This window comes from Heloderma suspectum, chromosome 1 (assembly GCF_057233095.1).
Source record: "Heloderma suspectum isolate Gila_16-S chromosome 1, 16-S_ref, whole genome shotgun sequence".
In the NCBI taxonomy this organism is placed as follows: domain Eukaryota; kingdom Metazoa; phylum Chordata; class Lepidosauria; order Squamata; family Helodermatidae; genus Heloderma; species Heloderma suspectum.
The window spans coordinates 222,912,501-222,937,491 of record NC_139458.1 but is presented as its reverse complement, the minus strand read 5'-3'; the positions used below and the strand labels follow the sequence as shown (position 1 = coordinate 222,937,491).

General features: G+C 44.1%; 1 protein-coding gene across 1 annotated transcript in view; it reads left to right on the top strand.

Annotated features, from left to right (window-relative positions):
• Positions 1–674: 674 nt before the first annotated feature.
• The window catches only part of ASB18 (ankyrin repeat and SOCS box containing 18), a 42,428-nt gene continuing 18,111 nt past the window's right edge, over positions 675–24,991 (top strand). Inside the window, exons 1-2 of the mRNA XM_084830188.1 lie at positions 675–927; positions 11,981–12,248. Of these exons, the coding sequence (XP_084686314.1) occupies positions 675–927; positions 11,981–12,248 (521 nt within the window). The remainder of the gene's footprint in view (positions 928–11,980; positions 12,249–24,991) is intronic.

Sequence of the window (24,991 nt, the reverse complement as noted above, 5' to 3'; positions counted from 1 at the left end):
TTGCTGTGAATTCTATTGTGCGGGTTTCTTGTCCTCAAGAAGTACAGTTTCTGCTGCATGAAAAAAGTGCTAGCGGATTTGATATTGCTTGATGTAAAATGTTTTGATATTGAAATTCAATAGAGACATGAAAATTGGATGATAGTATGCATGAGCAGGATATATCCACTCATTACAGAACTGTCTTTTATGGTGAGGGCCTGAAACGAGATTGTGGGGCTAGGGATCATGTGGACAAGTAGACTTTGAAAGCTGGAAACCTGTAAGCATGCAAGCTATTTATTCATGTCATCTGAACTTAAATAGGCTAACATCAATTATAGGAAAACCTCATTGTGTTTGCTTGCCAAGCTGCTGCTTGGAATTAAAATAGTTTCATGCCGAAATTCAAGCATAAAGCAGCCTTCTGAATATTTGACCTTGTCAAGCTATGTGTGTGTGTGTGTGTGTGTGTGTGTAAGCAGGCAGTAGTGAAGTGTGTGTTATTGTAGCCAGCAGCCCACATGACTTTGTCTCAAGTAACCATTATTACCAGATTTAAAATAAGTAGTGTCAGAGCCTAACTAGAATATAATTGGACAGTGCAAACAGGGCAATCAAAATAACACAAACTATAAAACCCCACCAATCTGCAGGTTAAAGTTTTGGACTAAAATAAGCTACAGCTCAGCACAATGGATGAACATTGCTCAGCACTGCCAGGACCTGCTGTAGAGAAGTGGCAGATCTTTGAACAAGAGGGACCGAAGTTCCAGCTGCAGCCTCATGCCCCCACGGACAAATACTATGAAGCTCTGGTCACAGGAAACCTGAAGAAGCTCCAAGCCCTAATTGATCAGTACTATGAAGATATCAATGTGATCTTTGAGATCAATACAAATGAACTGGAATGGCAGGTGAAAGGCCAAGCTGCTTACGGACTGTCAGGTACTCTAGATTGCAAAGACCACTTTGAAAGTTAAACAGGTATTTACTAATCCAAATTAAGAGTAGTGATGTCTTTTTAAAAGTGCTCTGTTTTGTTTTGTTTAAAAAAACTGTTTGTACCAGCCGTGGCCCTATCCAGGTGTCCTGGGCTCTACAGGCCAGATTTAGTTCCCTGCTGCCTCTGCCCCACCCCCATGAGCAGTTCTTTCATGTCTGTAAGGGTTCAGCTGGATCCGCCCTTAGTTATCACAGTACGTGCTGTGTGAGCAGTAAGCAGCAGTGGACATGCTTGAGGTCTTGCTGTGTCACCATACGTCCTAGTTCTAGACCGGCAAATAGAAGAAGAGCATGGTGGCAATTGTGGCATGCCCCTCTGTGTTCACTACCATATGAGGAAGGTTTACCCAAATGTGTCCAGCATTGCTAGCAAGGGATCGCAGAAGGCCACAGCAGCATGAAGCTTATCAGGATTCTTGGCCCGGGAGTCCCACTGTCGCTTCAGACCAATGGAGGGGTTGAAAAGTCCCTGCCTTTCCTCTTCCTCTGTGCTTATCTTCCAGTCACCCAGCTGAGCGGGGGGGGGGGGATCTTCCTGGCCATAGCCAGCTCTAGCCCTCAAATGCTGCCTTCCAGGTGACACACACTTCCTGTTTTTTCTCCCAGATCTCTCATGACAGCCATATCCTGCAAGATTAGGAAAGGCATCTCCATCCCTGGGCAGTGGACTCAATGCTCCTCTAATATCTTCCTCTGCAATGCACAGGGCAGCATCTCTGTTGTCATGGCGATAGGATGATCAACTCCTGCTGCGTCACCTCCAGTCATTGCTTTCCTCCCAGCCCAGCCTCAGCTACTCCATTTCCCCCTTACTGCTGGCCTAAGTGGTAAAAGTAGAGGTCTTTTGTATGGCATCGTCTGGGACTACAGCTCTGTAAATACACCTAGCCTGCTGTATGTACTATTTGACATTGGTGGAGACTTTCTGCAGGAGTTTTGGTGAAGCAGCACTGGAGGGACATGGAGAAACAGGCTTACGGAATGTGCAGGCTGCCCTCCCTTTCTCCCCCGTTGCACTGTACACCTGCACACTGACCATTTTCAGCCTAAGAAGGTATGTGGGGTGGCAGCAGCTGAAGGGAATAGAACAGATGCGGCTGAGTGCTCTCCGTGGATCTTTTATCATCCCAATCTAGACCTACATCCTTACCGCTTATCACTCCCAGGTAGCCTTGTGTATGGCCAGACATGGCGAGGAACACTGAGCATTGGAAAGAACAATGCTACTCTGCTATTATCTCAGATAATAGCTGTCATTACATGAGGCATTTATCATGGGCTCGTGATTGGTCACTCATGGAAGTTTGCTGGTCATTTACATGACACCGTCAACCTCCAGGGCACATCCAGCTGTATTTGAACTTTATCCCACCCTGAGATAATCCACTATTTAAATGTAAGTCCACTTTAATGGCTGTCTGTAAATGTGCGGTTCTGCTATAACCACAGCGTGGGAAGAAGAAGCCACTGAGAAGAGCAGGAAAATCACAATTGCTCTCCCCCCTTCCCTCCTCCAGCATGTCTGCCTGTTGACCTGGGCTGGGAGGAGAGTTTTCTTGGCCAGGCTAGGAGAGGCTCAAAGCAAGCATGGAGGAAGAAGGAGGAAGAAGATGACATGCACACACACCCATGTAAACAGCTGACAGCAACAAAGCTACCACCGCCCCACGCTGCTTTGCAGAGAGAGAGAGACTTGAATCCCTCTGGAGACCCACTGATTCACCCCTCGCTCTCTGCCCCAAGGCTGTGGAGAACTTGTCTGTGTAAAGAGCTGAGCTTAGAATGCGGAAACAGAAGCCCCGGTAAATTGCGAAATAAACAGCCTTGTGTGATAAACCCCAGTCTCTGCCTTTTGTTTCCTTCATAGGCCAAGACTCGTGATCCAAGCATTGCTTGAACAACTATAGATGCAGGTCTCAACAGGAGAGTTGTACATTTTGTACACTGCTAAATTATCCAGGCAGAAGCGCCGCAGAATAAATAGCAACACCATTCCAGTACCTTATCCTGGATTGGATGAAAGCAGTTGAAGAGGAAAATGGCTGCTAAAGCAGCAGCTGGGGTGGGGCATGGCTGGGGTGTGTGTGTGGCTATCAACAGTAAGATGGAGGGAGTTGAATGGAATTCTCTCCCCTTCCCATCACTACATTTATGCTCAAAGGAAAACCTATAGAATATTTGGCTCAGCCTTAGTTCATATTAGACACAAAGAAGATTTGTGCTAAATATGTCCCATGGAATGGGAAGGGAACCTACTTTATGCTGGTGGCATTCAGACCAGGGCCTGAGGAGAGATATTTCAAAATCAGTACAGGACTTGCTTTTCCATGGATGATGACCAGTATGTGACATATCTATGGCCCTCAGTAGGTTACACATCTGCATTAGATGCAGGAGGACAATTAACACTAACTCTTTTTAAAGTTTCTCAGCATGGGCCCTAGGGAGCTGTTAAGTGTATAGCTCATTACAGGCATAATATCGATTCATCCTTCATTACAAGAAGGCATCTCTGCTTGCCATGTGAAATCCAGACCACTGATGTGTATTCACCAGGGAATTTTTGTTGTTATAGTTGTTGTCTGCTTTTATATCCACCCTAGCCCATACTGGTTAACAATATTCAATAATCTTTTTCAAACCCTCAGCATGCGTTCAGAGGGGGGAAGTGTAGTGTGCCACTGTCATAATAAGCAAGGGCACTTGACAGTACATGCAGAACTAAAGAACATATTGAAATGGTTGAATATGAGGTGCCAGTGATCATTTTCAGAAACAAGTTGCTGAAGCTTTCTGCAGCCCCCTTTCCACACAGTGTCAGACAGGTGAACCAGGAGACATCTGGCCTCTTGGCTCAACTGCATTTTATTCTGCATTGCTTATCCCATACACCTTCCAGAGGCATAACAAAGCCACATTTTCCATGTTCCCTAAAAGGACTGAGTTCGGTTGTCCTTCCAAAAACTCTTCTTAGGTATGGTTTGCTGTCATTTGACAGCTCAAATTGTAACATACACATCAACAAAGGGGAGCCCTCCAAAATCACTGCAGTGCAGGACCCACACATGGGGCAGGGGCCCAGTTTACTGGGGCCCAGAGATCCAGGGGTCCCAGCCCAGGCTGCAATCCCATTTTGTTGTTCAGTCATTCAGTCGTGTCCAACTCTTCGTGACCCCATGGACCATAGCACGCCAGGCCTTCCTGTCCTGCGCTCTCTCCCGGAGCGTGCTCAAGTCGATATTCATTGCATCAGTGATGCTATCTAGCCATCTCATCCTCTGCCGTCCCCTTCTCCTTTTGCCTTCAGTCTTTCCCAGCATCAGGGTCTTTTCCAGTGAGTTTTCTCTTCGCATTAGGTGGCCAAAATATTTGAGCTTCAGCTTCAATATCTGTCCTTCCAATGAGCACTCAGGGTTGATTTCCTTTAGGATTGACTGATTTGACTTCCTGGCAGTCCAGGGGACTCGTAAGAGTCTTCTCCAGCACCATAGTTCGAAAGCATCAGTTCTTCAGCGCTCAGCCTTCCTTATAGTCCAGCTCTCACAGCCATACATTACTACTGGGAAAACCATAGCTTTGATTAGACGGACCTTTGTCGGCAAGGTGATGTCTCTGCTTCTTACTATGCTGTCTAGGTTTGCCATAGCTTTCCTCCCAAGGAGCAAGCGTCTTTTAATTTCATGGCTACAGTCACCGTCTGCGGTGATCTTGGAGCCCAAGAAAATAACATCTGTCACTGCTTCCAGTTCTTCCCCTTCTATATGCCAGGAAGTGATGGGGCCAGATGCCATGATCTTCGTTTTCTTAATGTTGAGTTTCAAACCAGCTTTTGCACTCTCCTCTTTCACCCTCAACAAGAGGCTCTTTAGATCCTTTTCGCTTTCTGCCATTAGGGTGGTATCATCTGCATATCTGAGGTTGTTGATAATTCTCCCGGCAATCTTAATTCCGACCTGTGATTCATCCAACCTGGCGTTTCTCATGATGTACTCTGCATATAAGTTAAATAAGCAGGGCAACAATATGCAGCCTTGTCGTGCTCCTTTCCCAATTTTGAACCGATCGGTTGTTCCATGTCTGGTTCTTACTGTTGCTTCTTGACCCTCCTACAGGTTTCTCAGGAGACAGGTAAGGTGGTCTGGTACTCACATCTCTTTAAGAATTTGCCACAGTTTGTTGTGATCACACTATCAAAGGATTTAGCACAGTCAATGAAGCAGAAATAGACATTTTTCTGGAATTCTCTTGCTTTCTCCATGTTCCAGCAAAAGTTGGCGATTTGATCTCTAGTTCCTCTGCCTCTTCGAAACCCCGCTTGTAGTTCCGGTAGTTCTCGGTTCGCATACTGCTGAAGCCTAGCTTGTAGGATTTTGACTATAACCTTGCTGGCATGTGAAATGAGCGCAAATGTATGGTAGTTTGAACACTTTTTGGCATTGCCCTTCTTTGGAATTGGAAGGTAAACTGACCTTTTCCAGTCTTGTGGCCACTGTTGAGCGTTCCAAATTTGTTGGCATATTGAGTGCAGCACTTGACAGCATCATCTTTTAGGATTTTAAATAACTCAGCTGGAATACTGTCATCTCCGCTAGCTTTGTTGTTACTAATGCTTCCTAAGGCCCACTTGACTTCACTCTCGAGGATGTCCGGCTCAAATTCAGTGACCGCACTGTCATGGCTATCAGGGACATTCAGATCTTTCCTGTATAGTTCTTCTGTGTATTCTTGCCACCTCTTCTTAATCTCATCTGCTTCTGTTAGGTCCCTGCCTTCTTTGTCCTTTATCATGCCCGTCTTTGCACAAAACGTACCCTTGAGATCTCCGATTTTCTTGAAGAGATCTCTAGTCTTTCCCATTCTGTTGTTTTCCTCGATTTCTTTGCATTGTTCATTTAAGAAGGCCTTCTTGTCTCTCCTAGCTATTCTCTGGAACTCTGCATTCAGTTGGATATATCTTCCCTTTTCTCCCCTGCTTTTCGCTTCCCTTCTTTCCTCAGCTACTTGTAAAGCCTCATCAGACAGCCACTTTGCTTTCTTGCATTTCCTTTGCTTTGGGATGGATTTCGTTGCTGCCTCCTGAACAATGTTACGGACCTCCGTCCATAGTTCCTCAGGCACTCTGTCTATCAGGTCTAATCCCTTAAATCTATCCCTCACCTCCACTGTATATTCATAAAGGATATGATTTAGGTCATACCTGAACGGTTTAGTGGTTTTCCCTATGTTCTTCAATTTAAGCTGAAATTTTGCAACAAGAAGCTCATGATCTGAGCCACAGTCAGCTCCAGGTCTTGTTTTGACTGACTGTATAGAGCTTCTCCATCTTTGGCTGCAAATGACATAATCAATCTGGTTTCGATATTGACCATCTGGTGATGTCCATGTGTAGAGTTACCTCTTGTGCTGTTGGAAAAGAGTGTTTGCTATGATCAGCGTGATCTCTTGGCAAAACTCTATTAGCCTATGTCCTGCTTCATTTTGTACACCAAGGCCATGCTTGCCTGTTATCCCAGTGATTTCTTGACTTCCTACTTTAGCATTCCAACCCCCTATGATGAAGAGGACATCTTTTTTGGGTGTTAGTTCTAGAAGGTGTTGTAGGTCTTCATAGAACCGATCAACCTCCGCTTCTTCGGCCTCAGTGGCTGGGGCATTGAATTACTGTGATGTTGAATGGTTTGCCTTGGATTCGTACTGAGATCATTCTATCATTTGTGAGATTGTACCCCAGTGCTGCTTTTCCCACCCTTTCGTTGACTATGAGTGCTACTCCATTTCTTCTAAGGGATTCTTGCCCACAGTAGTAGATATGATGGTCACCTGAATTAAATTCGTCCATGCTTGTCCATTTTAGTTCGCTGATTCCCAAGATGTCAATGTTCAATCTTGCCATCTCATGTTTGACCACCTCCAGCTTACCTTGATTCATTGATCTGACATTCCAGGTTCCTAAATAATATTGTTCTTTACAGCATCGGATTTTCTTTTCACCACCAGACACATCCACAGCTGAGTGTCCTTTCGGCTTTGGCCCAGCCGCTTCACTCTTTCTGGTGCTACTTGGAAATACCCTCTGCTCTTCCCCAGTAGTATATTGGACACCTTCCGACCTGAGGGGCTCATCTTCCGGCGTCATATCTTTTAGCCTTGCGATACGTTCCATGGGGTTTTCTTGGCAAGAATACTGGAGTGGGTTACCATTTCCTTCTCCAGTGGACCACATTTTGTCAGAACTCTCTGCATCTTGGGTGGCCCTGCATGGCATAGCTTATGGCTTCACTGAGTTATGCAAACCCCTTTGCCACAACAAGGCAGTGATCCATGAAGGGGGCAATCCCATTACCTTGAGGAAAACAACTGAGGATAAACTGTAGATCAGCCTTCCTCAGCCTGGTGCCATCCAGATCTTTTGGACTACAAATCCCAACAGCCTTAGCCAGCATGGCCAATGGCCAGGAATGCTGGAAGCTGTAGTCCAAAACATCTGGAGGACATCAGGTTGGGAAAGGTTGTTGTAGATCACGTTTGAGGATATTTATGGAAACTTATTTCCCTGCTAGTTAGTTAATATTCATGTAGCACTTCACACAACCAAAAGCAGTCCCAAAGTGATTTACAAAGAAAGAATAAAAACAAAAACAACCCCACCACCACCAAATACAATATATATCATAGCACATTCATTAAAATCATACACATTTACAAAACTATCCATGTACCATGTGAACAACTTATGACCCTCCGGATATTTTGGCCTACAACTCCTATGATCCCTTACCATTGGCTATGCTGACTAGGGCTGATGGGAACTGTAGGTTTAAACAACTGGAGGGCCACAAGTTGCCCACTCCTGATCTAAAAGATCACCTAAAGGACAAAAATGATACCCCAAACAGCACAGGAGTGAACAACAGAAATAACCACCAAAGCCAGGCCATTAAACTATCCAAATGCCCAGAAAAAGAGAGACATCTTCACCCAGCAACTAAAAGATGACTAAGTTGGCGCAGCTTTCCCAGGAAGAGCATTCCATAATCGGGGTGGGGGGGCTAACGCAGAAAAGGCCTCATCTCTTGAGGGGACACGGAGAGAAGGGTCTCAGACATCGATCTTAGGGTTTAGGCAGGTTCATATGAATAAAGGCAGACTTTGAGGTACTGGGGTCCCAAGCCATGCAAAAACAGCACTTTGCATTGGGCTCAGAAACAAATTGGCAGCCGGTGCAGGTGGGCCAGAACTGGAGTTATATATTCAGAATGTCAAAGGCCTGGCTGCCACATTCTGCACAAGCTGCAGTTTCCAGATCATCTTCAATGTTGGCCAGTGTAAGGCACACTGCACTTATCTAACCTGGAGGTTACCACGATATAGTCTACTGATGCAGGCTATCCCCATCCAGACAGGGCTGCAGCGGAGGCCACTCGTGCCTCCGTTGACAAAGATGGATCCATGGGTATCCCCAAGCTGCGCACACCTGCTCCTTCAGGGGGAGTGTGACCCCATCTAGAACTGGTTGCACCTCACCCATCTGCACTGAGGAATTGCCTATTACCTTTAGCCCTCTTCAGGATTCTCAATCTAAGTTTAACAAATACATGAGGAGGGGGAGTGTGCTAGCCCCACTCCCTCTGTCATTGCTGTTCATGGGGAAGGTGACTTTGTGAAGAGGAGAGAGCCCGCTGTATCCATACGATCGAGAACACTGTTGTTGTTGTTGTTGTTGTTATTGTTATTGTTGTTGTTGTTGTTGTTTTCTTTTTTAGCCCCCGCCCCATGCAGAGGGGTAATTTAGATGGGGAAGTGGATGGGTGGGAAGGGCTAAACATCCCATACCCATGCATGGTGGTCCCAGTCCTTATGCTTACAGTGAGGTAAAAAAACGAAAAACAAACCATAAGTATTTAACCTAGTGCGTAGTTTAGCCCTCTGTTGCATGGTTTTGAATGGCATCCTTCCTCCCCATAGCAAACTCTCTCCCCCACCTGAGTTCTTAATGAATTTCTAAGAACAGCAAGGTGGGGTGATTCAGGTGGGCCTGCTCAGAAGCACTGTACTACCTTTTTACAGCAAGATCCAAGCAGAGCTGGTGGAAAATAGGCAGGTTTGCCTGGTAAGTCATTCCTCCCTGGTTTTTGTTTTGCTGTTGCTGTTGCTGTTTGAGGCTTGCCTGATAAGAGGAGCACAACAGGAAGATTCCTTTCAGGCTCTCTTGACTATCATTTAATTTTTTGTATAGAGGATTAGGGTAAAAGCTGGAATAAGAGAGAGTAAAAGTGTCAGACCCAATTCTCCAATTCCCTCTTCTTATAGTCTGGCATTAAAGCAAAGACAAGAGACAATGGCCCTTGTTTACACATCACAACAACCCATTTAAAAAACAACAATGGGTTGTTGTGCTGCACAATCACTCCCATGGCAAGAAGGATGAGCTAAACAACCCAGGAGTGCTTGATACCAGGAACTCTGGCTTACTGGGGGAGAGATGGCTTGTCCCTCCTCCAGCCAGAATTCCAGGTCTGCAGGTCATGCTAAACAATGCTCCATTCCTGGGTTGTTTAGCCACTCTTACTACAGCAGGAACAATTGGGCAATATGCACCAGTATGCTGTTGCATTTGCGACACCTCTGGGTTGTCTTTCCATGTGAACCAGGCCATTCTCTGCAAAAATCCTGAGAGCAGCTCCTTTTCTCTTCCCCCACTCCTACTTTTGAAGTGAGTTTTCTGCTCAGGATAGAGCCTTGGATAAAGTGGGAAGAGGTGCAGAAATGAGTAATTACCCATGGCTGCAATGCTAGACTCAGGCTGTGATACTACTTTGCGCATTTCTACACAAGGTTTTTATTACACACGTGATTGGTCACTCACAGAAGTGTGTGGGTCCTTTACACGACATTGTCAACCTCCAGGGCATCTCCCACATTTTCTGACCTTTATCCCAGTTTTTAAGATAACCCCATAAGGAACGTTAATCCTATATATCGGCCTTGTGAAAGAAATTGCATAGTTCCGCTATAACCACAGCACCATCTAGTGGCTGTAAAATGAAAAATATAGTTGTGGGATAAAAAGCCTGGTATGGGGAAGCCCTGTGCATACTTATTTGAAGACTATGCGTACCTACTTTGAAATAAGGCCCATGTAAACTGTAACTTACTTGTAAGTAAGCATGTATAGAATTGCCCTGTAAGTCTTTTAAAGCAGTAATATTTATGAACTAAATGCCTAAATAGGGCCAGATATCCACTTAAAATACAATCCTAAGCATCCTTACTTAGAAGTAAGGCCCACTGAAACTGTGATGGAGTGGACTTTGCAGCTGGGAGGGCTTCTGCCCTGGAAGGCAGCCAATAAATATTTTAAATAAATAAAATAAATAAATAATACTTGGCTAATGAGTCCGGCCATAATTTGTAGACCCCTGGCCACGGTATAATTTCAGAAATTTAGAAGATGTAATTCCAGAATTAAAGCAAAAACTTTTCTTTCATGACTCACAAGGTAGTATGCATGGTATGAGATCATAGTATGTGTGTAGGAGGAGACCCGTGTTACAGGTTTGTACTACAAACAAAAATATGATGCTTTGGGCCCTGCTGCAGAAATGAGAAATTCAGAATAGAGATTGAAACTCCTCAGTGAGCAACACAAATGTGGACTTTGCAGACAGCACAGAGTGTTCTCAGGGGATGGTGTAAAGGCACGTGATCCAGTTGTATTGCTGAGGCTAATCAGGTCTGGCCCAGTAAGCTGCCTAGATGAGCAACCTTCTGGGAACCACAAAAAGGAAGAACAGGGTATAAGTGTAAGTCTTGAACCAGTGTCTGGAGGCTGTTTTGGGATGGATGAGGGTGAACAAGCTGAAACTTAATCCAGACAAGACGGAGGTACTGTGGCTTGGGAAACCAACTACTTCAGATGGAGGTTTACAACTGGTCTTAGGTGGAGTTGCACTCCCCCGAAAGACAAAGTGCACAGCCTGGGAGTCCTCCTGGACTCTGAGCTAACTGGGGAACTCCAGGTGGCTGCAGTGTCCAGGCATGCTTTTGACCAGCTTAGGTTGGTATGCCAGCTGCGGCCCTATCTGGAGAGGATGGACCTTGCCTCAGTTATCATCCAGGCTGGACTACTGTAATGTTCTATACATGGGTCTGCCTTTGAAGATGGTTCAGAAACTCCAGCTTGTGATCACATAATGTCTATACTGCTCCAGCTGCACTGGTTACTGGTGTGTTTCCAAGCCCAATTCAAAGTGCTGGTTTTGACCTTTAAATCCTTAAATGGTTTGGGACCAAGTTATCTGAAGGATAACTTCAACCATATCAGCCTGCCTGCACTTTAAGATCAGAAAGAGAGGCCCTTCTCACTTGCCACCTGTGAGATCAGTCAGATGGGTGAACACACATGAGAGGGCCTTCTGTGCAGCGGCCCCACACCTTTGGAACAAGCTGCCATTGGAGGTCCACCATGCTCCGTCATTGCAGACTTTTAAGAAGGCCTTGAAAACATATTGTTTTACCTTGGCCTTCTCATGGTATGACTGCTATTGTTGCTGGTACTGCTGTTAACATTGTTGCTTGTTTTATTGTTGGCTTTTATTGTTGCTTTTATTTTTTTTATTTTTTATCACTTTTAATATTTTAACTGTTTTTATGTATTTTATTGTTGTAAGCCACCTTAGGGAGGGCTTCTGCCCTGGAAAGCAGCCAAGAAATATTTTAAATAAATAAATAATATAATATAAAAGAAGAAATAGCCAACTTTTCTTGGATCTACAAAATGTCAAACCTGCAATTGATGCCTGACTACCTTTTAACTTCACATTAGCCAACAACTGTTTGCATGTTTGCTTTAAGGTATTTCAAAAATTAGCATCAAAACAGGAAGCTCATAGCAGGGCTAAGACTCTCATACCCGAAATCTCAAGCACTTGCTCTTCCTTTTTTCTTTTTTCCTTTTCCTTTTCTCCTACTAACTCCCAATTCCTGTTTGCTCCAGGCCTGTGGTCTCTGGAATACAAGAGGGATCTGACCAACCCACTCTGCATCTCAGCCAGCCATGGACATACTGCCTGTCTCCGTCATCTGCTGTTCTGGCGGGCAGACCCCAATGCGATCCCCGGAGGATGGAGTGCCCTACATGAAGCCTGTGACGGGGGCCACACGGACTGCGCAGAGCTGTTACTGGAACACAAAGCCAATCCCAACCTTCTGGGTGATGACGGTCAAGCACCCTTGCACCTCTGCATCAGCCAGAGCACGTTAGGGTAAGGGGCAATCGGCTTTGGCAAGATGAGTGTCCTTCCGCAGCCTCATATTGACAACTCTGGTTGGTTTTGTAATTAGATCTATACACAAAAATGTCTGATGCTATTCTGGTGCAGTAATGTACTGTGGCCCTGCAAGTTTAGCAAAACTGTGAGGAAAGAAAACATTGTTGTTAGAATATCTGCTAAGCCTACTGCCAAGTTAAAGATCCAGGTTGTTATGTGTAATTGATAGGGCGCCAGTGGTTAGATTGATTAAAAAGGTGCCCCTTGATGAATTGGGCAGAAGATCTTAATTTTTTTAAATAATATTTTAATACGAGCATTTAACAGGCACCATCTAAGAAGACCCCTTCATGGATCACTGCCTTGTTGTGGCGAAGGGGCTTGCGTAACTCAGTGAAGCCATAAGCTATGCCGTGCAGGGCCACCCAAGACGGACAGGTCATGGCAGAGAGTTCTGACAAAATGTGGTCCACTGGAGAAGGAAATGGCAACCCACTCCAGTATTCTTGCCAAGAAAACCCCATGGAACATATCACAAAGCTAAAAGATATGACGCCAGAAGATGAGCCCCTCAGGTCGGAAGGTATCCAATATGCTACTGGGGAAGAGCAGAGGGTATTTCCAAGTAGCGCCAGAAAGAGTGAAGCGGCTGGGCCAAACCCGAAAGGACACTCAGCTGTGGATGTGTCTGGCGGTGAAAAGAAAATCGGATGCTGTAAAGAACAATATTGTTTAGGAACCTGGAATGTCAGATCAATGAATCAAGGTAAGCTGGAGGTGATCAAACATGAGATGGCAAGATTGAACATCGACATCTTGGGAATCAGCGAACTAAAATGGACAGGCATGGGCGAATTTAATTCAGGTGACCATCATATATACTATTGTGGGCAAGAATCCCTTAGAAGAAATGGAGTAGCACTCATAGTCAACAAAAGGGTGGGAAAAGCAGTACTGGGGTACAATCTTAAAAATGATAGAATGATCTCAGTACGAATCCAAGGCAAACCATTCAACATCACAGTAATTCAATGCCCCAGCCACTGAGGCCGAAGAAGCGGAGGTTGATCGGTTCTATGAAGACCTACAACACCTTCTAGAACTAACACCAAAAAAAGATGTCCTCTTCATCATAGGGGATTGGAATGCTAAAGTAGGAAGTCAAGAAATCACCGGGATAACAGGCAGGCATGGCCTTGGTGTACAAAATGAAGCAGGACAAAAGCTAATAGAGTTTTGCCAAGAGAACATGCTGATCATAGCAAACACTCTTTTCCAACAGCACAAGAGGCGACTCTACACATGGACGTCACCAGATGGTCAATATCGAAATCAGATTGATTATGTCCTTTGCAGCCAAAGATGGAGAAGCTCCATACAGTCAGTAAAAACAAGACCTGGAGCTGACTGTGGCTCAGATCATGAGCTGCTTCTTGCAAAATTTCGGCTTAAATTGAAGAACGTCGGGAAAACCACTAAACCGTTCAGGTATGACCTAAATCATATCCCTGATGAATATACAGTGGAGGTGAGGAATAGATTTCAGGGATTAGACCTGATAGACAGAGTGCCTGAGGAACTATGGACGGAGGTCCGTAACATTGTTCAGGAGGCAGCAACGAAATCCGTCCCAAAGAAAAAGAAATGCAAGAAAGCCAAGTGGCTGTCTGATGAGGCTTTACAAGTAGCTCACGAAAGAAGGGAAGCGAAAAGCAAGGGAGAAAGGGGAAGATATACCCAACTGAATGCAGAGTTCCAGAGAATAGCAAGGAGAGACAAGAAGGCCTTCTTAAATGAACAATGCAAAGAAATCGAGGAAAACAACAGAATGGGAAAGACTAGAGATCTCTTCAAGAAAATCGGAGATCTCAAGGGTACGTTTTGTGCAAAGACGGGCATGATAAAGGACAAAGAAGGCAGGGACCTAACAGAAGCAGATGAGATTAAGAAGAGGTGGCAAGAATACACAGAAGAACTATACAGGAAAGATCTGAATGTCCCTGATAGCCATGATAGTGCGGTCACTGAACTTGAGCCAGACATCCTAGAGAGTGAAGTCAAAACAACAAAGCTAGCGGAGATGACAGTCTCCCAGCTGAGCTATTTAAAATCCTAAAAGATGATGCTGTTAAAGTGCTGCATTCAATATGCCAACAAATCTGGAACACTCAACAGTGGCCACAAGACTGGAAAAGGTCAGTTTACATTCCAATTCCAAAGAAGGGCAACGCCAAAGAGTGTTCAAACTACCGCACAATTGCGCTCATTTCACATGCCAGCAAGGTGATGCTCAAAATCCTACAAGCTAGGCTTCAGCAGTATGCGAACCGAGAACTACCGGAAGTACAAGCTGGGTTTAGAAGAGGCAGAGGAACTAGAGATCAAATCGCCAACATTCGCTGCATCATGGAGAAAGCAAGAGAATTCCAGAAAAACGTCTATTTCTGCTTCATTGACTACGCTAAAGCCTTTGATTGTGTGGATCACAACAAACTGTGGCAAATTCTTAAAGTGATGGGAGTACCAGACCACCTTACCTGTCTCCTGAGAAACCTGTAGGAGGGTCAAGAAGCAACAGTAAGAACCAGACATGGAACAACCGATTGGTTCAAAATTGGGAAAGGAGTATGACAAGGCTGCATATTGTCACCCTGCTTATTTAACTTATATGCAGAGTACATCATGAGAAATGCCGGATTGGATGAATCAGAGGTCGGAATTAAGATTGCCGGGAGAATTATCAACAACCTCCGATATGCAGACGATACCACCCTAATGGCAGAAAGCGAAGAGGATCTAAAGAGCCTCTTGTTGAGGGTGAAAGAGGAGAGTGCAAAAGCTGGTTTGAAACTCAACATTAAAAAAACTAAGATCATGTTATCTGGCCCTATCACTTCCTGGCATATAGAAGGGGAAGAAATGGAAGCAGTGACAGATTTTACTTTCTTGGGCTCCAAGATCACCGCAGATGGTGACTGTAGCCATGAAATTAAAAGACGCTTGCTCCTTGGGAGGAAAGCTATGGCAAACCTAGACAGCATAGTAAGAAGCAGAGACATCACCTTGCCGACAAAGGTCCGTCTAATCAAAGCTATGGTTTTCCCAGTAGTAATGTATGGCTGTGAGAGCTGGACTATAAGGAAGGCTGAGCGCCGAAGAATTGATGCTTTCGAACTGTGGTGCTGGAGAAGACTCTTACGAGTCCCCTGGACTGCAAGGAGGTCAAATCAGTCCATCCTAAAGGAAATCAACCCTGACTGCTCATTGGAAGGACAGATAATGAAGCTGAAGCTCCAATATTTTGGCCACCATAATGCGAAGAGAAAACTCCCTGGAAAAGACCCTGATGCTGGGAAAGACTGAAGGCAAAAGGAGAAGGGGACGGCAGAGGATGAGATGGCTAGATAGCATCACGGATGCAATGAATATGAACTTGAGCACGCTCCGGGAGAGAGCGCAGGACAGGAAGGCCTGGCGTGCTATGGTCCATGGGGTCACGAAGAGTCGGACATGACTGAACGACTGAACAACAACATCTAAGAAGAAGCATTCCACCCTCTGTGTCATGCAGGAGAATATACCTCTGCTAAGATATCACAGTCGTTTACAAATAAAGGAATGCTTTTTACTGTGAGATTATCATTTTAATCCACATTGTTGCTTCTGCACATGCATTTGTTTGCAGATTTAATTAATATAAAACTCACATGATTTCTTTAACCAGGTGACAGCCGAATTGACTGACCATCTAAAATAGGAACAAAGGAAGCTGTGTTATACTGAGTTAGACCATGGGTCCATCAAAGCCCAGTATTGGCGACACTGACTGGCAGCAGCGTCTCCCCGGGGTTTCAGGCAGGAGTTTTTCCAGCCCTGCCTGGAGACACTGGGACCTTCTGCATACAAAGCAGGTGCTCCACCACTGAGCTACAGCTCCTCCTGAATCCTGGAGTGGTTTATATTGCTAGCAGGCTTGGCAGCAGTTCCGAGAGTGGTGCACACACATTCTTAGCAACATATACAAATATAAACATGATTTCACTGCTCTGCTTGGAGTCATAAGGTTTTCAGTGGAGTGCCCCCCTGCAGTCATGACACAGCTCCAAGCCTCGTCCAGCATTTTTTGCCTGCTGGTGGTGGTCTGCATGAATCCCTCCACATTTGTGGATCAAGGAAATAAATATTCTCACTTTTATTCTCTCCCTTTGAGAATGTTGTCAAGTGTTAGATGCTTCCATACATCTCAAATGCTCCTACAGTTTGTTGTGGAATGTTGCATTTAAAAGGATATTTCTCACCATCACTCCCCAAAGCCCCAACTTAACAGTCCTTTGATACGTCACACGTAGGCACTTTCCTCAGTGATTCATTGGCTATGGTTCTTCTGAAGACACAAATAAATTATGAAATAATAGAGTTTTTCCCCCTTTGGAAGCTCAGTCAGCTTGTGTTCTGCTTCTGGAACACAATTATTTTTAAGTACTTGCAAAAACTACAGATACCAAGCACACTCTTAGAAGAGGCATTCCCCCTTCTCTCACACATATAAGGGAATCACTCTTCCAAAATAAGGCATTCCTTTTATTTGCTAGATTTTCAGTATGCAAATAGTGGAACTGACCTTGTGTTGTACAGTACATTGTGTGTTACATTTTAATCCCACCTTCCTCAGTGTCCTGGTGAATTCAGGGTAGCATACGTGGCCCTAGTAAGGTCACCCAGTAAGCTGAGCGAGTATTTGGAATGTAAGTTGGACGCTTTAATCACTGCACCATGCTGGTTCTGCACAGTGTGTTGCTGGACATTATTGTGTGCAGGCAATAAAGTAGTTGGTAAAAAACATGAAAGAAAATGATGCATTGTTGGCAAAAAATGATGCATTGGTGGCAAAAAAATGATGCATTGGTGGCAAAAAATGATGCATTGGTGGCAAAAAATGATGCATTGGTGGCAAAAACGAGCTAAATGTGTCCTAATAAATGTTGTAGAAATTGAAGTATTAAAATGTGGAAAATGCACTGCCAGTGGGTAATAGGACTTTTATAATCTAACATGTCCTTAAAATATAGCGCTTCCCTGGTTGAAACTCTCAGGTGAGTAAAGTCAAGTCAAGTCACCTGCAACAGTAAAAGAATTTTTAATCTACTATAGCAGGACCACCATGTATGAAACCCACACATTAAATTGCTATTTCTCAGCTAGGGCCAAAGAAAAACAGAACTGCAGATATGAATCTCTCCATAATGTCACATTCTTGAGTCTTTTTGAGCACCAAACGTGATAATTACTTGGCTCTGCTAGAGTTCAGAATAGTGTGTGTTACCATTAAAATACTGCCGTAGTTAAAATACTGTCATAAAATACATAAAAATACTGTCATAGAAAAGGAATGAATGTAGGCAGCTAAAGTGATTTCCAGTAGAAGAACTGGTAAAAGGAAAAGCACAGGCTCCTCCTTATAATAGTCATCTATCTTAGAGGACATTGGAAGAAATCAGACACTGGCTTCTTAGCTTTTAAAGCTGGGGGGGGGCGTGAGCATCCTTCCTCACTCCATGTGAGCGAAACTTTGAGCTTCCCTCTATGATTGTCTGACTGTGAAGACATCTTTGTTGATTCATGCCATGATTTGTACAGGGGGGGGGGGCAGGATTTGAGCTGCCATCCTAGAGCCCATATATATCACAGATGCAATGTTAAAAGAGCTGAGCCAACTCTAAGCCCTTGAATATTGTGGCTTTATAATGGAAATCCCGTCAGACCCTTAACTACAGCAGTGCTACTGTATGCCTCTACAATAACTAAGCAATCTACTTGGAAGGATCAAAAATTAACAGATGTTTCAGATGGGTTTTGAGAATTGGACCACTGCTTTTCAATAGCAGAGACTTATGCTAAAGTTAGATAGTGAGGAGGTCAAGCTTTAGGTAACAAACATGTTCGCTTTGATTAGGGGAAACTACGTTTCCCTTATTTTTTTAAAGTAATGGATGTAAGGTCATCCTTAAATTTTTACTGACAAAGAGCAGGTCATTGACCTACATAGAGAGCTATTTTATTTGGCTTCTTCTTTGTAACAATGGCCTGAACACCTATGTGTCAGGTTCTTCTATATTCCCATATAGTCTGCAATTCACCATGGGGGCAGGACTTAAAAACCTTTGAGCCTCTCAGTGACTGGGATAAAAAAAATTATCTGGGCTTCCTTCCAACCATTTCAACTTTCAGAATCCATGAGAATTCAAAAAAATAAAAAAAAGATGTAGGAGCTTTAATCTAGTAGCTTTTTGAAGACATTTTTTAAAAAAAGTTCCAGCAAAGTTCATTTCTGTCTTCTTCACTTTAAAATCATGCATGCCAACTTCACCCCATTTAGTAGAGTTCCTCTCCTTGACCTTCTTTTTATAGTAGTGATAATTAACATGGTGGGGTAAGAGGAGTCTACAAATTCACTGCACTCTCTTTGCTAAAGCTGGGATGATTAAAAAGGAGAGTCCTACAGGCTTTTGTTGAAACTGGAACTGTTGGGGAGAAAAGGTTCTTTGTTTCTATACTTTGGCCATGCCACAGGGCAAAAAATAAAATAAAATACAAACAGGGTCTCTGAGTCAGGGTTAAGTCAAAGAAGGACACTCTTCAACCAAATACTGGAAAAGCTGCTGTAGGCTTCAGAGCAGAACTACAAAAGTCAGAAGGAAAATTAATAGCCTGTTGATTTCATACAGGTGGTGGTAAATGCAAGTATGTTGAATGAGTGAGGTTATTCAAGGTAAATCTGAACAGGGTCTGCAGATGGCAATTGTGCCCTATCCAGGTAACTGCCTTTTGAAAATGTCACTCTGGACTATAAATGAGCTGTCAAAGGGGGTTTGATACTTCAGAAACCCTGTCATTACTCTAAGTTGCCAAACCCCTTCAAAAGCTGTATTCCCTCCATGTGTCTTCTTCTTCTTCTTCTTCTTCTTCTTCTTCTTCTTCTTCTTCTTCTTCTTCAGCTGTAGGACCCCTTGAATATGAAGACATGGGGGGAGCCCTTTTTCTTGAATAATGTTGGTGTACATGTCAAGAGATGCTTTGCTTGAGTTGCTGCAGGGTCTCAACATGGCAAGGAACCACTTGAAATGCTCAGGTTAAGAACCTCAAACGCCATTCCCACCCCTATTTAGTATGAGCAAGGAATGTCACGTCAGAAAGAACACCCCACTGAACTTAGTGGGACTTCATTCCCAACAAACACAGCTCCAAGTTTTACTTTCAATACATTCAATTCATCATAGCCCATCCTAACAGTTACAATGGGGTGAGCTAAAAGCCATCTAAGTGAATACTGGAGTGTTGTATGTGAAGTTGTATGTAGTTATGCTGTACACACAGCAATGTATACAAAAATACATTGTCCCAGTATTTGGACAATACATTGTCCATCTTGGGAGATGATAAACCATTCAAATGACAACGTAAAGTCCCCCCCCCCAAATACTACATTTCTGCTACATGCACCTGTAATTCCTTCTGTAAGTTCTGTCCTTCAAATGGTTGTTAAGCATCTAAATGTTGAACTGGCATAATCAGGGGCAGGGTTTTGTTTTGCTTTGCTTTGCAGAACCCAGGTTCTGACCATGCAGTCCAGGAGTCTATGGTCTACTTCTAACAATTAGCAGATGTGGTCCGTGTTGCACTTCGGAGTACGAGCCCACATAATTAATCAACTTCCGTGTGTGTGTGTGTGTGTGTGTGTGTGATTTATTTATTTATTGCTGGCAACTTTGCAGCTGCGTATCAAGAAACATTTGCACTTATTCTGGCTCCATAAAACCACACACACACACATACAGAAGATCATTAATAATGTGAGCTCCTACTTATACTCCGAAGTGGAACACTGTGAAGGAGGTTTACCACCTCATCTGCTAATTGTGAAAAGTAGGCCTTGGACTGAAGGTTAGAAACTGGGTTCTGCAAAGCAAAGCAAAACCCTATCCCTGATGAATGGTCCAAGATGTCTAGGAGATTATTCAAGAAGATGACTCATCTTTATCCCCCGCCACCAAGGGACAAGCCAGGTGAGAGTGGAATAACAAGGGAAGTGTTTTGACAGCCAGACTGCAGTTTTTGAGGGAGACACACATAGTGACAGTTTGCACTACTGCAGCCCATGAGTTCTGGGCAGCTTGTTACCCACAGGAACAAGCCACCCTGCCTGAGTTCACATGTGATGATAAACCACAGCGACCGCCCACCATGGCTCAAATACTCACAGTGGTGACCAGCACATTCCACAACCCACCGTGGCTTATTTAAGCCATGGTGGGTGCCAGCAATCGTGCAAACTGGATCAGAGAGAGGGGGGCAGAGAGAGAGAGCAAGCTCTGCAAAGTGCGGGGGGGGAGGGGAGGAATGGCTGCCTCTCCTTGGAGAGCTGATGGGGCAGTAAATTTGGCAGTCTGTTAGAGTGTTGAAGCTCTGTGCTTCCACTTATGCCCATCCTGTATATTTGTAAATAAACCCTGCCATAGTCCTTCTAACTCAAGTTCTTAACTGTCTAGAAATAGTGCAACCAGAGCAAACTTTCTGGTAAACAATTCCTCCCTCCACCCCCACTGGCCTTCCAGACGTGTTAGTGCATTCGATTCACGTTTGTTTTCAGGGCTATTTTTAACTTAATAAGGTTGGTTACTTAAGAAGAAGCCCCTTGCTGTTCAGGAGGCACCCTGCACAGCCTCCAGGGAGCTCCGCATCCAAGCATTTGCCTCCATGCTTCCCTTTCATCACCACCTCTCCATTAATTACATGGAAGAGCAGAACGGGGTTCAAGAGGCGAATGCGGGCCTAGACGTTTTAGGGCTTCAATGTGACAGTCAGTGTCTGCCAGCTTGTAGAGAAGGAGGCCAAGAGACACATCAGCTGTCTTGGAGGACAAAGGGGCCAGTAGTGTCCATATAGTTCTGGAATGAAGAAACAGTAAAAAGCTTTACTTTGTCTCATCAGCCAATACTGGGGATATATACTCCAGCTAGCAATGTTTGAAGCATAGAGCGTACAAAGAAACTGATGTCTTGCAGCATATTTAAAATGCAGTTTAAACTTTCTGTATAAAGTGGAACTGAAGGGGGAGCTCCTATCACAGAAACAATGGAAGGAACCCCCACCCCCAAGGTCAGGGTAGCTAGACAAAAACCTCCTCCACTCCAGCCCTAGCCACCCCGAAAATAATTGCATCCATTCTTCTCTCATAACTACTAGTTTGCTTCTACTTCACCAGTAAGCAAAAATGATCACTTCTGCCAGGTTCTTAAAATGATTGCCTAAAGAGAGTTGTGAGTGCTTCCTAAACAGTAGAGCAGTCTATAATTCTTTTGCATACCATCTTCTCCTATCAATTGCTACTAGTAAAGACTTATCTGAAAAGTTACTAAGGGCGCAATCCTATGCGTGTTTAGACAGAAAAAAGTCCTATAACTCCCAGCATGCTGGTTGGGGTATGCTGGGAATTGCAGGACTTTTTTCTGTCTAAACATGCATAGGATTGCGCCCTAATGGATATAATCTTCACACTGCTGTTGTTTTTGCTTTATTTTGTCTGCAAGACCATTGTTGTTTCAGTGTCTTTATTTCTGCCTTAAAAGGAGCTTTGCAAAATTCAAATTGTTGCAAATTTACCAGCATTATCTTGAAGGATAGCATGTAATCTCTTTTATGTCCATCATTAAAATTGCACTCTAACCGGTGGGCATGTCAAAGTTCCTTCCTCCACCAGGGTTCCCTATTCAAACCAATCCGTAGAAAATCTTTGGGCAAAGGGATGGAGCCAGGCTGCTTGGACTGGCTTTGTTGCTCTTCCAATCTGCTGGAGTAGTCGTTGACCTTGCTCTGTGACTGTGTCAAGCATTTCATCAGCTGCAATGTCAAAATCTCATAGCAAAGCAGCAGTCACTGTGATTCATTTAGACTAGCTTATCACATTAATTTGCGTACACTAAAAACATTGCTGTGGACTGTCTAAGCCTCTTCTGTTTGTCAGAAGGTATTGTAAGCAGTGAATGTGAAGTAATATTGTGAAGACAGAAAGTCCCCCCCCATCATTGTTCAAAGCTTTGTCAGCTTCTGCTGCCTCAGAAAAACCTTCAAATCCTGAAGTGAGTGGAACTTCCTTTCAAGGAAATGTGTTATTAATGAGGAGTTCATAGAACACCCTATCCCACCCAGTATTTTGGAGAAATTACGACTACTGCTGTGCACTGCTTGTTCATCTGCCCTGTCCACAACTCATGGAAACAATGACACAACAAGTCTTAAACTTGGAATAGATTGCAACCAGGTTCTCTTTAGTGATGCTACTTATGCACCATCTCCAAGAGTTACACAAGAACGTGAACGTAAGAAGAGCCCTGATGGGTCAGACCAAGGGTCCACCTCATCCAGCATTCCGTTCATACAGTGGCCAACCAGCTGCCCGTGGGAAACCCACAGTAGGCCCTGAATGCACAGTAGGCCTTGAGTGCAACAGCACCCTCCTGCTCATGCTCCCTAGCAACTGGTGTACACAGGTGTACTGCCTCTGATCCTGGAGGTAGTATAGAGCAAACAGAACTAGTAGCCACTGATAGCCTTCTCCTCCATCTAATTCCCTTTTAAAGCCATCCAAACTGGTGTTAATCACTGCATCTTATGGTAGTGAATTCCACAGTTTAACATGCACAGATCTTGGATGATACCGCAGTTTCTATTCCACCCGCACAGCACTTATGGGAGGAACTGGGGAGCATTTCTGCTGTCTGATGTCTGAGTGAGCAGATAATTGGCAACAGGGGCCTGGGAGACTGCTACTGCAGCAGTAAGTTGCAATAACCTCCTTGCTGACAAGCTGGCTTGCTGGTTGCTGCTAGTGGACCATATTAAAAAAAAAAAAATCCTCTCACTTCCCACAGCACCAGCACCCTGGCTCATATGTATATATTGGACTGCCTGACCCCTCTTTGCATGCCATGTCATTTTATTTACAGACATATAGAAGAAAAATTATATTGTGTCAAATTTGCAGGAGGTTACTTTTACATTTTATCCTACTTTGTAAGGTTTCCAAATTGTCATCTTACATGAGAAGCTCACATAAGGCCTTGTTTGTGATAAGCTCATTCCTTGAGCCAGGCTAGGATTTCTGAATGACCTGGATTAAGCACAGATAACCCATCCCAGGATTTATACTAGGCTGGCAAGGCAAGGGCCAGTCCACCTGTGATTGTCTGCAAGGAAGGAACACTAAAATAAACCACTCGTCTCCTAAGTTTTGTATGGAGCCAGATTCTTACTTCCAAGGCTCCCGGGCCCCTGAACGCAACAGGCCTTCACAAAGTGTTCCTGAACACTTCTTTTGTTAATACATCTATATTTGTATTAGTCAGGTATATAGTTGTGATAGATACCTTTGTGGCTATAATATTAGCCATTGACAGCAGAGCTTTGCACGTTGACCAGATAGATTTATAAATGGAAAGTTTCTCCACCACAGCATATCAGAATGAAATGCAAAAAAGAAAAGAAAAAGATTTGCTAGTTTTACAAGCAAATTTTAAAAATTGGATTTCTTTGCCTCTCTTTCTTGAGGACTCTGTTTAACATTGCTTTTACATTTGTAGAAGATGCAGTTGAACCCAGGGGCCTGGAGACCAAGGAAAGGTTGAAAGAGTTGGGCATGTTTAGCCTGGGGAAGAGATAACTCAGAGGTGATATGATAGCAACCTTCAGGTATCTGAAGGGCTGTGACGTATATGATGGAGCAAATTTGTTTTCTGCTGCTCTGGAGGGTGCGACCTGAACTAAAGGGTTCCAATTAGGGATGTGCTTCAGGCTGATTCTGACAGATTCGGGAGATGTCTGAATCAAAGCAGTGTTCCTCCAAAGCGGACTGATCCAAATTTGAACACTCCTATAGATTCAGGATTCGGAGGGACACACAGGCAGCGTGTCTCCAAAAATTTATATATTTCTGCCCAAGCTGTCCATATAGGGAAAACACCAGGAAGGAGGGTGGGGAAGAGAGTAAGGGATGTGGTTTTGTGACGGGCAGCTCTAACTTCTAATCACAGTGAACGGTTTTACCAAGGCTCCCCAACCCCAGTGCTTTAATTATCACAGGACTGACCCAGTGCTCCTTCCTAGAGCTGTTTCCCAAGAGCGGGAAAGTTAAGATACGTATGTTTGGCAGAGTCTGTGGGACTGGGTAGGGTGTAGCACTGGGTCCTTGCATGGAAAATGCTGGGTGTTCAAATCCTTCTGCCTCTGCCACTGTATGCTCCACATCCATCATCTGCCCCTGTCCTATTGCATTTTCTGTGACATGTCAATTGAACAGAAAACAAGGCAGTCTTAAACTATTTTTCATTTACCATAACTCCCTAGCCCTTGAACCTATCCTGAAAGTTTGCAGGTTTCTTACCTGCGGACACCTCTGTGGCATATGCCATTTTCATAATGATTGCTCTCTCTCTCTCACACACACACACACACACACACACCACAGGAGGATATGTATCCTTTTTTGGAAACCTCCAAACTGTAAAGGCTACTCTTGCACAAAACTCCCTGCACCTATTCAGCTAATACTTGACAGGCTTGATCAGCTCAGAAGGAGCATCTATCCCTGCAAATGTCATCCAGTTCTACCAACAAATTAAAAAAGGTTATTGCTAGTTCCCTTTCAGAAATAAATAAATAAATAAATACATACATACATACAT